We start from the raw sequence: 16,302 nt of genomic DNA, 5'->3' as shown, positions 1-16,302 counted from the left end.
AATCCATTAATAAAATGAATGCTGTAATTAAAAACTTTTAAAAATGTGTGTTCCTGATCAACATCTGTCTGCCTGGTGTGTAGTTATTATCACTCTTAAAAATAGCTGACCTCAGAAGAGGCCCTGTGCTCACACAGCTGCTCTTGTTCCTGACCATTTCTGTGTGTCTTCCCTCCTGTGTATGACTTTCTATGATTCTCACTGTCTTACAAGAGCTAAGGCTGCCATTGGCCATTCCCACCCTCCCCCTCATGGCCCCAGTGATAGATCCCTGCTTACCTGTCACTGTCTACTCTCTCTGCCAGGACCCTGTTAGGGATCTGCTCAGATCCCTGGGATCCCTTTCCTAGATTTTGCCCCTACATCTAAGTGTGCTTTTGCTTCCAACCTAAGGTACCTCTGACACCTCTCAGGAGGGCTATCCGGTGTCTCTGCCCCTCTGTACCCATAGAGTAGGGCCTGGATGTTAACCAGTGTGGCCCTTAGCCAATAACTCATAGGCATAGGAGGATGGGAGCCCACATCCCCTGCCAGGAAGCAGTTTACATTCCAGAGCTTCTCTGCGTACCAGGTGAAATTACCTTTCCTGTAACTTTGTTTAAGATCCTTCCTTGCTACCAATTTTCTAGGTCTTCACTGGTTTCCCCTGGGAGCTTTTCCTTTATAAGACACTCTCACATAACCTTTTGTCTTAGGGCCTATTTCTGGGACACTCTGTAAAACAAAATTTTGAAAAAAGACTGCATATCCCAGCCTCCTTTCAACTAAGTTCTTGTCAGTGAGATAGAAGCAGAAGTTCCCTGTAGGACTTCTCAGAAGCCCATAAAAGGGAGCTCTTGCTGATGGCTAGAGCTCATCTTGGACTCTGAGGGTAGGGGCGCACCCTCAGATGTGGGAACAAAGGTCTGGAAAAAGCCTGGGACCCTTAACAACTTCATAGACCTGCCAAAACCAACAATGGATTTTGTACAACCCCCTACCCCAAACTTATGTGATGGATAAGTTTCTTATTTAAGTCAACGTTGGAGTGCCCATCGTGGTGCAGCAGAAACGAATCCGACTAGGAACCTGAGGTTGAGGGTTCAATCCCTGGCCTTGCTCAGTGGGTTAAGGATCTGGTGTTGCCGTGAGCTGTGGTGTAGGTTGCAGTTGTGACTCAGATCTGGCATTGCTGTGGCTCTGGTGTAGGCTGACAGCTGTAGCTTCAATTAAACCCCTAGCCTGGGAACTTCCATATGCCACAGGTGTGGCCTAAAAAGAAAAAAAAAAGTCAATATTGTTTATTTATTTTTTGTTCTGTGTAGGCAAGCTTAAATCTTACTAGACTAGACCACCACAACAGAGGCTGAAAAAAGGCAGATGCTTGCTTTCCCAGCCTCCCTTGCAGCTAGAGTTTGCTAATGTGACCCAGTTCTGGCCAATGAGATGTAAGGGAAGGTCAGGTGCGGGGAAGAGGGCCTGGAAAAAAGCTTTCTTCTCTGATGAAAAACTAAAATCAAAACAGATGCATGATGTAAAGCTCTCTTGCCGCCCTGGCAACCTACTCCCTGCTACCTGCCTTTGCTTGTGGCGTGTAACAATGAAGTGTCTGGAACTGTGACAGCCATTCTGTAATCATGGAGCTATGGGTCAGCCTTCCGGGGGGGGGGGGGGGCAAACAGCTGAGGAGAGCTGTGCAGAAGGATGGAGAGAGCCTGAATTCTTTAAATCATCCCTGAGACCTCCCACTCCACACCAGTGATTAGTCCATTTTGTTTTTCCTGTTACTGGCAGGTGAAAACAGCCCAACACCCACTGAGGGTGAAGCACTGAAATAAGGAAAACTTAGTTTTTATAAGACCTGGAGTTGATAATTTCTCAAGAAACCTACTACTATAACCCCTTGGAGGGGAAGATAGCTGGGTTCTGGAAAGATAATTATTTGTGTTAGCCTACCTCTGAAGCAAGAAACAGAACCTCATTCAAGAACAGAATAAGAAATGAGTTCCAGGATCAGCTGATATGGGTGCTCAACAATGTCTTCAGGAATTCAGGCTCCTCCCCTCTCTCTGCTCAGCCATTCTTCAAATGGGCTTCATCCTCAAGCTATTAGCAAGATAGGGGCACACTTCCACAAGCTCACAATAAGGAGCTACCAAGTCCTGCATGCTCTGCCCCTCCCCCCACCGTTCCCCGGAACTTCTCATCCTGATACTCCTCCAGCTGCACCTGCTTGCTCTTCTTCAAACATGCTGGTGGACTCCTGATTCTGGGCCCTTGCACTTGTTATTCCCTCTATCTACAGTGTATGCTCTTCTCAAACACATCCATCTGGCTCCCTCATCTTCTTCAGGTATTTATTTAAATTCACTATCCCAGCGAGGCCTGCCTCGACCACATTATTTAAACCTATAACCAACTCCTCATCCCCTTTCATGCTTAATTTTTCTCCACAGCATGTGACACATCCAACATTTACCTCCACAGTGGGGCTGGAGTCAGCAGGTGATGGGGAGTGGACCCCTGAACAAAGTAAGGAGGTGCGGGAACAATGGTTCCTGGGAGTGCCTCTAATGCCTTGTTCTCTGGGCTTTCTCTCTGGTCTGTGGCTTAAGAACAGTGGCCATCTCATCCCTTCACTGCCACGTGTCTAAAAAGAGTTGTCAGTCCTCGCTCCCTCCCTCCACTACCTGACAGCCCCATTCATACCTCACTTCAGTGGTATCTGGGTTGCACGCCCATTTGTGCCTCACCAGGTTTATTAGTGACCTGTTTCTAAGTCCAGTGGGGCCTCTGGGTCCTTATCTGACTTCCCTGCTGACCATAGCAGCCTCCTCTCTAGTCCCAGTTCTCTAGCGACTTTCCCATTTCCAAGGTCATTGTGCTTGCTATGAAGACCCCCAGTAATGCCGGCTGCGTCCTGCCCCCTTCTCCACCTGTTCCCAATTTCATCTTCTGAGAAATCACAGCTCCAATCACAGCTTCCAGTTACAGCTCTGAAACCCTAAGGGCTTTGAAATCACAGCATCCGCTAAGAAGCCGGATCCAGAGCTGAGCTGGCGATCCCGCACTAGGCCGCGCCCGCCAGGCCCTGTACCCTAGCAGGAGAAGTCTCCACGCCCCCCTTTGTCTCTCCCCCCCCCCCCCACCGCCCCACCGCGCGGCACCTCGCCTAGCCTAGCCGCGCGGCAGAGACGCCGAGCCCGGGGGAGTTGGGCGGGTCGGAGGGGCCCAGGGGCTGTGGAAGCGGCGACAGGGCGCCATCGAGCCAGGACCCAGATTCCCTCCAGCTGGCCACCCAGGGGGCGGAGGGAGGGGCCCGGGCGTACTTAATTCCCAGAACACTGGCGCCGCCCGCCAGGAGTCGGGGCCCGTCGAGCGCCGCGCCAGCTCACGACCATGCAGCCCAGCCGACCATCGCTTTTCGCTCCCCGGCCGGGGAACCGGCCCCCTGCCACCCGGCTGCTAGCGCTTCTGCTGCTGCTCGCCCTTCAGGCGGCCGCGGCGGCGCCCGCGGGGTCCCGGACACCCGAGGACTCCGAGTGGCGCCAGGACGCGGAGCTCCCGCAAGGACTTCTGTCCCAGGCGGCGCGCGCAGCTCTGCACTTCTTCAACTTCCGAGCGGGTTCGCCCAGCGCCCTTCGAGTGCTGGCTGAGGTGCAGGAGGGCAGTGCCTGGGTGAGTGCAGGAGCAACACTGCGGGCGGGAGGGCGCGGGGGGATTGTGCGCGAGCCGCGTGGTAGGTGATTCGTGTGCGCGCGCCTATGCTCCCAATAGCGGAAAGGCCAGGGAAGCTGTGATGCGCAGACGTCCGGGGAAATCCTGGCTCGTGCATCGACGTCCGGAACTGTCTCGGGCATGAAGGGGCCCGTTGGTGCGCAGAGTCCATGGAAAACTGGCTCGCTCATTCTGGCATTTACAAGACCATAAAGGTTTTTCATAAGGCAGTTTGTGAAAGAGGTGTATGGGGAAACTGAGGAACGGGCCCAAAAGGCAAGGCTTGATCTCTCCTGGGACTCCCAGAATTGGTTGCTATGGGGTGGTCCCAGAGCCGAGACCTTCTAGTGGTTTGAGCTTTAGTCCTGGGTGGGATTTCCAAAATCTAAGCTAGTTCTCAGGCAGGCTAGGCCGATGTTCCCTTGTTAATTGCAGACCATCATGCAATGGGTTTCAGGATAATGTTGGAATTTAAGTCTCTGCCTGGGCAGGAACCTTGGGAATCCTGGCGCCTGCTTTAATCTAATGGGAGTGAGTGAACCAGGGCTGTTTTCTATGTAATGAAATGAATGAGAACTTTGCAGCACATTGTTTGGTAGCTAATTTTAAGGCACTGGTTGTAGGTATCATTTCGTGTCTAAGCAGCTCCACTGCTTTCTTCATCAAATGAAAGAACCTGACTTAAGGGGCTCTGGTGGCAGCTGCGGCTTAAATTCAAACCCTGCCCCAGTAACTTCCATATGCTGTTGTGTAGTTGTTTGTTTTTGAAGAGTTCTCATCGTGGCACAGTAGGAAATGAATCTGACTAGTATCCATGAGGATGTGGGTTTGATCCCTGACCTCACTCAGTGGGAGTGGGTTAAGGATCTGGTATTGCCAGTGAGCTGTGGTGTAGGTCACAGACATGGCTTGGATCTGGCATTGCTGTGGCTGTGGTGTAGGCCAGCAGCTGCAGCTGGGATTCGACTCCTAGCCTGGGAACTTCCATATGCCATGCCGTGGGTGTGGCCCTAAAAAGCAAAAGAAAAGTCACAGAACTACACTAAGCCTCTTCCAAGAGTAGTGATGCTCTTCCCCGTAATCACCCAGTATTGCACAAAGCCTGCAGAACCAGACTTAAAGAGTCTAGAGTTTAGTAAAGGGTGTAAATAGGTAACGTTTTAAAGAGTGGCAGTAGGATTTTTAAGATGGTTCTAGACCTGGAAGGGGAACGCCTTTTGAAAGCTCAGCCTTGGTTCTTCAAAGACTTAATCTGCCCCCAGGATGGCTAAATTTATTTAATGATGAAATAAAAGTGTTCTTAGAAAAAGGCAATCTGGAGTTCCCGTCGTGGCTCAGTGGAAATGAATCTGACTAGCATCTCTGAGAAGGCAAGTTCAATCCTGGCCTTGATCAGAGGGTTAAGGATCCGGCGTTGCTGTGAGCTGTGGTGTAGGTCGCAGATGAGGCTCCAGATCCTGTCTTGCTGTGGCTGTGGTATAGGCCGGTATCTGTAGCTCCAATTGGACCCCCTAGCCTGGGAACCTCTATGTTCTGTGGGTGCGGCCCTAAAAAGATCCAAAAAAAAAAAAAAAAAAAGGCAATCTGCTCTTGTCACCCGTTGGAGCAAACCAACAAACCTTGCCGTCTTAGGGAGGAAAAAGTTCACTTTACCAGCACAACAGAGAAATGAGGGAACAGAGCTTGAGAACTTGGAGAGTTGCCACTTCCTAGAGCCCGAAGAGGCCCCCCCTGAAGATTTGCTCCCTGGTTATCAGTGGGACAGAATCCCTACAGAAAACCAAGCTCACATTTCTAAGGCGCACCCACCCAGTTTTCAAATCCCAGGGATATTTTTTTCTTCCGAGACCATGAAAAAAATAATAAAATATTTTCCATTTTCATGCATTTAGTCACCCCTTATTAAAAAAATAAAACCGGAATTCCTGTCATGGCGCAGTGGTTTAACGAATCCGACTAGGAACCATGAGGTTGCGGGTTCGGTCCCTGCCCTTGCTCAGTGGGTTAACGATCCGGCATTGCCGTGAGCTGTAGTGTAGGTCGCAGATTCGGCTCGGATCCCGCGTTGCTGTGGCTCTGGTGTAGGCCGGTGGCTGCAGCTCCGATTGGACCCCCCTAGCCTGGGAACCTCCATATGCTGCAGGAGCGGCCCAAGAAATAGCAAAAAGACAAAAAATAAATAAATAAAATACTTGGCATCTTTCACAAAATAAATCAGCTCTCAAAATCCAAGTGAATTAAAAATTTTCCTTTCCTTTTCCACAGAATTCAGTTACTCTTTTCATTTGTAATAATATAATGTTCCTGAATTTTAAAGGGAGCCTCAGAGTTCCTGTTGTGGTGCAGCAGAAATGAATCCATGAGGTCATGGGTTCAATCTCTGGCCTCACTCAGTGGGACCCATAGTAACCTTGAGGTCATGGGTTCGATCCCTGGCCTCACTCAGAGGGTTAAGTATTGGGCGATGCTGTGAGCTGTGGTGTAGGTCACAGATGAGGCTCCAGATCCCGTGTTGCTGTGGCTGTAGTGTAGGCCAGCAGCTCTAGCTCCGATTCGACCCCTAGCCTGGGAACCTCCATATGCCACAGGTGGGGCCCTAAAAAGCAAAAAACAAAAGAAAAACAAAATAAAGGGACCCTCGTTTTGGCCTAAAAAAGCTGGGTGGAATAATCAATAAATGAGAGGTGTGCATGAGGGGGAAGAGGAGTTAATAAATTGAAGAATTCAGGGTATTGCCCCTGTGAAAGGAAAACTTCTGTGGTCATCTGGTTTATCTTTACATTTCCTCCCAAAATTATTATAAATGTATTAAAATCAAGGAGCCAAGGAAGAGAAGTTAGTGACTTTCAGAGCCAAGGCTCTTTAGAGGCTAAGTGGTTTCAGTTTCTCCCTAGAATTCAGTGAAATTCCTTGATTTATTGAAACCACTTAAATGAGAACAAATACCACCTCTACGGAGCCTTCAGTGCAAGGAATTTCTGCCTCAATTACAGGAGCAGCGGTAACATTGGCAAGAGGTGGAAAGTGATAGACCCTCAAACCCCTTTATCCAATCATTGCATTATTAGAGTGAGTGCTGAGTTGCTGCACAGTGTCTGTCATTCCTCCAGGAGCAACCCAGGATGAGCAGGTAGCTGGGTGGGTGAGAAAAGTGTAGCTGGTAAGGCTCCTTCTTTATCCTCTTTGTCAGTGCACCCCTTTGTAGATGAGAGGCTGGAACAAAGTCAGGGTTTTCAAACTAATAGCATACTAGTGGGTTATGAAATCTATTTAGTATGTTGCAGTTGTTTTTTATTTGCTTTTAAATAGTTTGGAATACAAACTGTTGAGTACATTGCAAAATAAAATGTTAAGTAGTGCCGTTAAAATTTTGCAAACATGTGTGTGAACTGGGTCATTATGAAGCATGTAGTTCTTGCTATGAGTTTCAGCTGAAAAAAAAAAAATTGAAAGCCAATAAACCAAATGACTTAAGACCTCTTGATTTAAAGTGTTTTCTTGGCTCTTGAAGAATCCCTTATTTTAGGAACAGTTGCCCTCTAGTGGTGAAATTCAGAAGTAGCTTTGGTGATAAATGCAATGAAGTATTGAGAAGAAATCAGATCTAGCTGTTGAAAAACCTTGTGAGCATTCTATTTTGTTTTTGTTTGTTTGGGTTTTGGGTTTTTTGTTTTTGCTTTTTTAGGGGCACACCTGCAGTATATGGAAGTTCCCAGGCTAGGGGTTGAATCGGGGCTACAGCTGCCAGCCTGAGCCACAGCCATAGCCACACCAGATCCGAGCTGCATCTACAACCTACACCACAGCTCATGGCAACACCAGATCCCCAGCCCACTGACTGAGGTGAGGGATCGAACCCACATCCTCGTGGATACCAGTCGGATTCATTTCCTCTGTACCACAAAGGGAACTCTTGTTTACTAATAGGAGAGATCACAGACCATGGCTTGTGTTTCCTCACTGCCCCTGCCCGATGGCATCTCTTTCCTGACCTTATGCTACACTTTCACCATCAGGAGGCCCCTACTTTCTGATGTCACGTGGCATGGCCTCAGCACCCACAGCAGTGAAGGACTGGGAGATTTGGGGTGGTATTGACAGCTCCTATGCTACCCAGGGTATCCTGGGTCAGCCCAGATATCCTGGTGACTTGAAGCTGTCCCTTACCCTACTCTGAAACAAATACCCTCTGATCACCCATTAGTCTTACAACCACTGGCACCTGCACCAAAAAGCTGGTAAGAGGCCAGCCTTTCCCTGACACTGAGAGACTGGTGAGATTTTGGTGTGCACGAAGTTCACAAGAAAGACCCCACCCATTTGGAATCAGCCACTGTTTGGGGATTGGCCCCTTACCCAGTATTTGCCCTCTGACCAGCCAGGACCAGTGTTGAAAGTAGAATAGAAACAATTGACCACAGGTCATGATGGTGTGGGGAAGTTCTGCCCAAATATTAACTGCTTCATTTTAAATAAGTCAATACGTGTACAACCGTCCCTTGTTTTTTGGTGTAGGGTGAATGCCACTAATTGGCACTCCTTGCAGTCTTTTCAAGCAAGAAGACACTCCCATAATGGGTATTCGTAATGTCCACTTTTATTTACTTACAGTGGAGGGAGCACTTGCAAAGAATATAGTTCACAATCTTCTTCCTTTACTTTTTCTAACTTGCCTATGACCCATACCCAGTTTATCAGTGAGTGTTAGAGACTTGACTTCATCAATTCTTTCCATAGCATTTAACTTGGAATTCATGGACATGACATCTTTTTTTGTACCCCCTCTTAACCAGTTTCTGTAACATTTAATCATACAGCTAGGTAATGAGTACACTTAGCATAGGCATATTTTGGGACAAAATAGCTGACTTCTGGTGAGCATCCTGCTGCCTCTGGTGCAAGTGGACTGGGATGCTGTGGGTGCCTGCTCTGGTGTCTGACAGAACAGAGCCCATCTGCTAAGCCAAAAGACAGTGAGGAGAGTGGCGAGTCTACTAAGAATAAGCTTCTTCCTTTATCTCTTCTTCAATCTATGAAGCACTTTAATACAATATAATTCATCTACTTACTGCTCTTACTTCCATTAATGTCAATTATTGTCAATTCCATTAATGTCAATAATTCAGAGGTGATGGTTCACAAGAAGAGGAAAGCAATACATCAAGTAGACCATAGAAACGAAAACTGGAGAATGAAGTAAGCGGCAATGAATATGGAGAGGAAAGATAAGTAATGAAACACTAAAGTGAAATAATCCCTACTTCAATGCAAGGAGGGTGCCTAAGTGTTTTCACAGCCCTTGTGTAAGAGCCCTGTAGCAGCAGAATGAAGGTGGTGCTCCTCGGCGCCCTCTGCTATGGGGATGAAGTATGACAATCCTGAAAGCCCAGAACAGAGGCCCACACCCGCCCTCCTTTCCTGGATGCTGCTCTGCCAAAATGGCACGGGTACTTCCATTGTCTCCACCCACCTCCCACCACAGGGCCCACCTACGTCTGCAGGCTCAGATTGCAAAGTCTGGGTCCAGCATGGGATGGGAAAGGACACTGGCCCTGAGGGTAAACTTAAGCATTTGTCCCACCGTCACCCAGGCCAGCCAAGTCAGCTGCTACCTGGGTGAGCTAACAAGTAGGAATGCTTTAAACCAGCTTGTAACAAATTGGTTTTGAGGCACAAACTTTTTTTTTTTTTTTTTTTTACCAGCCCCTAACATTTCCACTTGTCTTGCCACACCAGGTGTCCTAGCCAAGGATATGTATGATCACGGAGCATTAGTAGCAGCCCCGGATAAAGACCACTGTTTGGTGGGCCTTGAATTTAACCACCAACAGTGGAGCAGCTGCACACCCTTCACTGAAGGACCTAGGTAGTTCTGCCAGAGATGGAATGTAAACAACCCTAAATGACTGATCTTAATGAGGCATGGAAATTGTTTTTGGCCAGAGCTACCGGCATGCAGAATTTCCCAGGCCAGGGGTCAAACCCGCACCACAGCAGTGACACAGGTCCTTAACCCACCGAGCCACCAGGGAACCACCAGAGACACAGAATGCTAAACACATAGCTTCTCAACCCAGCCTGACCCTTGATCTCTGTGGGCATGAATCCCCCCAGAGATTTATTCACACTCTTTGCAGACTTGGCATTTATTTGCCTTGTAATGGTCCCTCCATTGAAGAGGTTTGCACAGAGCTGGGTCCACAGGAGCAATAGCAACTCTGCACTCTGGGTTATGTCTTAGGATCCTTCAAGCCGCCTCTAGCCAGTAAAGTTATGAAAGGGTCTTGTACCATAGCTGTGCAGGAGAGGTATGTGAAGCCACCATGGCCCCAAGGGGAGGTGCTTACACAGAACATGACTGACAGATTGTAAGTAACTTTGTATTAGTTTCACTGCTCTAGCAAATTATCCCACACACTGTGTAGGAGAAAAAAAAAAACAACTCACAAATTTATTCTCTTAAAGATCTGGAGGTCAGAAGTCTGAAATCAATCTCACTAGGCTAAGGTCAGGGTACTGAAAGGGCTGCATTTCTTTTGGAAGTTCTAGGGGGAAATCATTTCTGTGCCTTCTCCAGCTTCTAAAGGCCAGCTGCACTCCTTGGCTCTTCATCTTCACAGCCAGCAGGCAGTATCTCCTGAATGTGATACTACTGTCTCTTTATTAAGGAGAAGCACCAGTGGGTACACTGGACCCACCTGGATAGTCCAGGACTCTCTGTCCATCTCGAGATTCTTATCCTGATCACAGTGGCCAAGTCCCCTTTGCCAATGTAACATGTCCCCAGGTTCGAGGGACTAGGACATGGATGTCTTTGGCACCATGACTCAGCTTACCACACCCAGCTTCCAGGGTAGCTGTGAGCTCGTGCAAGTACTAACCACACTGCCGGACACATGGCTCTTCCCAGTGAATGGCAGCTCTGGCTGGTTTCGGCAGCCCTGGTAATCTCACCCCCGAACATGCCCACCCTCACATCTCGTGTTAGTACTCAGCTGCTTTTTGTTCCCATCCTGCATATGTGTCTGCATCTACATGCTGCAAGGCCTCACTATATCTCCTCTGCTGCATTAGCATAGGGACCTGCAAAAGACCAATATTAAATCCTGGTTAAATGAAAACAAAGGGAGCTGGAAGGGTGCTGGGCCCACTTGGCATCTGGAGCTGGAGTCTGGGCCAGGCCCCAGCTATTCCCATCCCCCCTGTAGGAAGGAGGGAGACCCAGCACCTAGAATCACTCTTACAAGTAGCCTTTTCTGATTCGCTCCCCCCTGATCTAGAGGGGAAGCCGAGGGGAACACTGCCTCTGGCCACTTCCACTCTTTGGAGGGGCCAAGAACTCATACCCAGAGTTGGCCAAACAGATTAACACTCAATATTCTATCTCTCTCCACTACTTCTCAGCCTGAGAAAGCAAAGTGTCCTGTACAAAGATCTCCTTGGATCCCACTGGATGGGGCCTCATCTGAAGGTCACTGACTTTTGTTCCATAAACTGTATTCGCCTTATCTGACATTGCCTGAGAGAAGGAAAATGCAATGAGATAATTCCAGGCTATAATGTAATACACTGATGTTCTGTCCAGAACATAAGAGCAGCGCAGCAATTTTTATCCACAAATGAGTTGTTTACTTGTCTCCAACGAGGCCTGACTCATAAAACTAACCTTATAAAATGAAGTTTGCTTTTCCTGGAATGGCATGACATTTATGTTTCTTACCAAATGTGAAGGCTGAGGGACATTTAGAAGCTGAGTCTTTTGGGCCAGTGGAGGCGCACTGTGCGCCAGAGGGGAGATTAGAATCATCTTTGAGCTCTTGACAACTGGCCTGTCCTCAACCACCCACCCCTCAACCTGGAAACAAGAAGTTTAAAGTTGTCACCACCAGGTCTAAGGCCACATGAAGGGACCATGCCTAGCAGCCAACTGCAGAGAGGGAAAACAAGAAACAGCATTTCCCCGAAGTGCAGAGTTTTCTTTCTATAGATAAGCTTTTGGCAGAATCACTTCTCGAGTGACTGACAAGAGTCGAAGCATTTTCACAGCCTCCCTGTAGCAGCCAATGACAAGGTTTCTCTGGGTACTGTCCCTGCTCTTTCATTTGCTCTAGGTTTTGTTGTATTTTTAAGTGAGTTTAAAGGGGGTGTTAGGTTGTTAAAATGTGCTCTTATAATACTTTTTCTCCATCCCCTATCAGGTTCCTCAGGTTCATGTCCAATACTTACACTCAATATTTCAATGTCTTTGCTTTAAGCAAGAAAACATTGTATAGTATCTAACATAAAAATAGTCCAGACAGGAGTTCCCGTTTTGGTTCAGCCAGTTATGAACCCAACCAGTATCCATAAGGATGCAGGTTTGATCCCTGGCCTCACTCAGTGTGTTAAGGATCTGGTGTTGCTGTGAGCTGTAGTGTAGGTCGCAGACCCGGCTTGGATCTGGCATTGCTGTGGCAGTGGTGTAGGCCAGCAGCTACAGCTCCAATTTGACCCCTAGCCTGGGAACTTCCATATGCCGTGGGTGTGGCCCTAAAAACAAACAAACAAAAATTTACGGATATGAATGTCATTACATGGCCAAGCCACTATCCATGAAACAGGAAGCAAGGAGTGAATTTTCTTCAAAAGCTATTAGTCCAGACTGCCTTCTTCACATGTTCCTGCTTGAAAAACAGCACATTCTATGTCATCTAGGAATTTGTTAGCTGCACCCCCTGAAGCAGAGGATAGACCTGCCCCCCTTAACTTCCTAAGGCCCAGAGACTTTGAGATAACATTCCTCTGTTTCAGTTAGTCTATGATCCCCCCCGCCTGGCCTTTGGAGAGAACTGTCATGTCCTTAGTCTCCTGCTCATCTGTACTCTAGTGAACGGCCACTGGAGCTACTTGTTACTTCCTAGCCTCCCTTTGAACTTCAATGGTTCCACTCAGGGCTCAGAGAGAAACTTCAGAGGAAAGCTCTCAGAGTGTGTTCCCTGCACCGGCAGCATCCCCATCACCTGGAACTCTCGAAAATTCAGGGTCTCAGGCCCTGCCCCAGGTTTATTGAATCAAGACTCGGGGTGGGGCCAGCATCCTGTATTTTATTTAGCCCTCCAGGAGAGTCTGTTCTAGCTCAAGTTTGAGGCCCATTACCGTAGAATAAAGTCTTTGAAGAGACCTTCTCTAATCTGAAAGGCATCTTCATCAAACATCAAAAGATTACTGCTAATCACAAAAAACAGACACCTCAAGTTAATGATTTTAGTACTTTTCTATGAATGGAAAGATGTAAAAGTCTGGGCTTATTGAAAGCATTCCTTTGATATGCATCTTCATTCTCTCATGCCAGCATCCTGTTTTTTTCCATCCTGAGTTCTCAGGGTGCGCTGGTGGGATATTGAGGCTGCAACATCCTTTGTTTACTGAAATGGCCAGCGACATTCTTTGTCTAAAGAGCTTCTTCTGGGTCATAAATTTAATCAACATTCGGGAGGTATTCATGAGCAATTTTGTCCTGTGGCTCTAGGATGACTCATTCCTAGATCAGGGGAGGATTTTGTTGATAGGCCACTCCATATGCTAAGCTTTTTGGGTTAGGCTCTGTTGATAATCTAAAGTTCTCTGGATTCTTTTACTAGTCTGTTATGATGCAGGGAGTGTTTTCCCTTGTTGTTTCTTCCCATACCTAGAGTTGAACTATTATCATTATTCTATGTAGAGTTGTATATGTGATTGATTGCCTCAAGACATTTAGCCGTCATTGATTTTGTTGGAGGGCTGATCACACATTGCATAATGCAAGAGACAACAATCTTATGAAAGAGACAGGATGTAATACAGCTGGTGAAACCAAGCAGGGCCCGGTGGGGCTCCTGGGCACAAAAGCCTTTCTGTGTCCCTCATTTCTTGTTCTTAGGAGATGGGCCTCATTCAGCCACCATGACCTTCCCTGAGTTCCAAGGGGCAGGTTAAGACAGTTGCTGATCAGGGAAGGAAGGGGATGCAGAGATAAGGGAGGAACACTCAAGCAGCAATAGTACAGCCTTGGGGCAAGATCCTGGTTCCCTCTCAAGGGATACACATAATAATATAGGCATCTTATACACCTAAGAGAAAAGTTATACTCCGTATACTGCTTTTAAAAATGAGTACTTTAAAACTGAACAGCTTAGAGTCCTTCCTTGTCCTCCTCCCTGGCTTAATTGCACCCTAAACACAATCACCTGTAAACTGAAGATTAGGCACCCTGGGCACAATTGCCCATGGATTAAAGATCATTAGCACATGATGGTTTTCAGGAACTTTCCTAGTTTGTTCTAATCTCTGATCAATATGCCCTTTTTGAAAGTACGGTTATTCTAGGTAATAACCCAGAAGACCACCACCATGATCATGCCAAGATTTCCTAACTCCAGCTTTGATGACTAAGAGTCCCCCAAAGAAAGAAGCATGGGCATTTGTCCCAATCCTGAGTCCTATCTGAAAACCTGTTTTTCTCTTTTTTACTATAAAACTCCCGGCAATTCTTTCGGGGGAGGGGGGCGGAGGGACAGTCTTTAGAACATTAGCCTGCTGTGGACCCTCCTTTGCCTGGCAAAACAAAACTTTTTTTTTTTCCTCCTTTACCCAAAACTCTGTCTTTGCATTTCAATTTGACACCAGCAGACAGAGGCCGAATTTCGGCAACACTAGTAACAAAGTCAAGTTAATGTTGGGTACAGCAGAGAAAGGCACAAGGCATAAAAAAATTTGAGAACAAGGCAGAGCTTCCGTGCCTGCCCACTTGCGTCTTTCACAGGTGTCCTATCTTAATAAATCTATTTCTTGCCTATCAAAAAAAAAATTTGAGAACAAGAGAGGACAAATTAAAATGATTAGTATAACTAGTTGTAATCCGCTCAATATAAGGCATCAAATCCATAGGGGGACCAGCTGGAGAAGTCAAATTCCGGAAGGATCATATGTAGAGAAAAAGATAAAGCAAGCATTTGTAAATGAAGATGAAATATTTATCGCCTTGTTGTAGGTCAAAGCTAGCATAATAGAAAAGGTTTTCTGGAAAACAAAGATTAAAAGCCAGTGTATTTCAGGAGGTCCCACTGTGGCTCTGCAATAACTGAACCCAACTAGTATCCATGAGGATGCGGGTTCGATCCCTGGCCCTGCTCAGTGGGTTAAGGATCTGGCATTGCCGTGAGCTGTGGTGTAGGTCGCAGACTCAACTCTGATCCCATGTTGCTGTGGCATAGGCCAGCAGCTGCAGCTCCTATTCTACCCCTAGCCTGGGAACTGCCATATGTCGTGGGCACAGCCCTAAAAAGAAAAAAAAAAAAAATCCAGTGTATTTCAGAAAATTCATAAATTTATAGATCATATTTATCAATTCATATAGTCCTATGTAATTAATTCCAGTTGATCTGGATGAAGACATCAGGTTTTCCATTAGGGTTTTGTAATTTCTTACCCAGTCACTGGTATGATCTAAAAGTTATCAGAAACAGGGGAGTTCCTGTCTTGGTGCAGCAGAAATGAATCCACTAGGAACCATGAGGTTGCGGGTTTGATCCCTGGCCCCGATCAATGGGTTGAGGATCCAGCGTTGCTGTGAGCTGTGGTGTAGGCTGGCAGCAACAGCTCCAATTCAACCCCTAGCCTGGGAACCTCCGTATGCCTCGGGTGCGGCCCTAAAAAGACAAAAGACTAAATAAAGGTTATCAGAAACATATTTGTTAAAAAGTCCTTTTTATGAATCCTCTTGAAGATCTTCATCTTATGAAAAGCATCAGAGTAAAGCAATAATTATCTAAAAATGGCAAAAGACTTAAAAAGCCATGGTTAAAGATCTGATAACAATGTAATTGACAAGAAAATTGGTATTTCTGTGACATACAACATTTTAAGGTAATAACTATAATATCAGAATTATGATTGATAACCTGATATGTCCTGATATAATAGTTTTAGAAATTCCACATTAGTTTTGGAATATCTATATTAATGTCATTTATCCATACAATAAGAAGGTTTTATTGCAACTTACTTGACAGTATTTCCCATGTAATATACCAAATAGGCCTAGTTTAATATCTCTCTTTGGGATATTTCAGGGGCCTTTTGAAGCATCCTGAAGTTAGCTGGCAGGCTACAGAATCTTGATTAGAATTTGATATTTGGGATGTTTGTCCAAAAAAATATCAAAAGGTTTTTAAAACACTTGGTCAAATAGGATCAGAGGTCACTGTGAAGTAATATGTATTCACTCAACCAAAGTGACAATAAAAATTTTGAAGGCAAATACAGATCATTTAGAAAGCAAAGAAACTCACGATCTATTATCAAAAGTAGTTCAATATCTATGAAAACTGTTCTCTTAATAGACAAACTCCACTCCTGCACCAGCCTATATCCAACACCAAAGTTCATTTACCTAATTAACTTCATTCCAGTCCCAGCCTGGCCATATGCACAAATCAGTTCTTTCCGAGCTCTCTTTCTACAGATATTCCACAACTTTCTGCATCCGTATTAGTTTGTCTCTTATTTTTCCATCCAAAGACAATCAGCTCTAGGACAAAAATCACTCCCCTTAACAAAATGTATTTCTATTTCATACCATCTTTTGTT

The 16,302-nt window shown here is 46.3% G+C and overlaps 1 protein-coding gene across 1 annotated transcript in view; it reads left to right on the top strand.

The window, feature by feature from the left end:
* Positions 2,958 to 16,302, top strand: part of RARRES1 (retinoic acid receptor responder 1) — a 45,246-nt gene continuing 31,901 nt past the window's right edge. Inside the window, exon 1 of the mRNA XM_003358645.3 lies at positions 2,958 to 3,657. Within this exon, the coding sequence (XP_003358693.1) occupies positions 3,379 to 3,657 (279 nt within the window). The 5' untranslated portion in view covers positions 2,958 to 3,378. The remainder of the gene's footprint in view (positions 3,658 to 16,302) is intronic.

The sequence above is a fragment of the Sus scrofa genome, chromosome 13 (assembly GCF_000003025.6).
Source record: "Sus scrofa isolate TJ Tabasco breed Duroc chromosome 13, Sscrofa11.1, whole genome shotgun sequence".
NCBI lineage: Eukaryota > Metazoa > Chordata > Mammalia > Artiodactyla > Suidae > Sus > Sus scrofa.
Note: the sequence above shows the minus strand (reverse complement) of the source record. Positions and strands in the feature narration are given on the sequence as shown.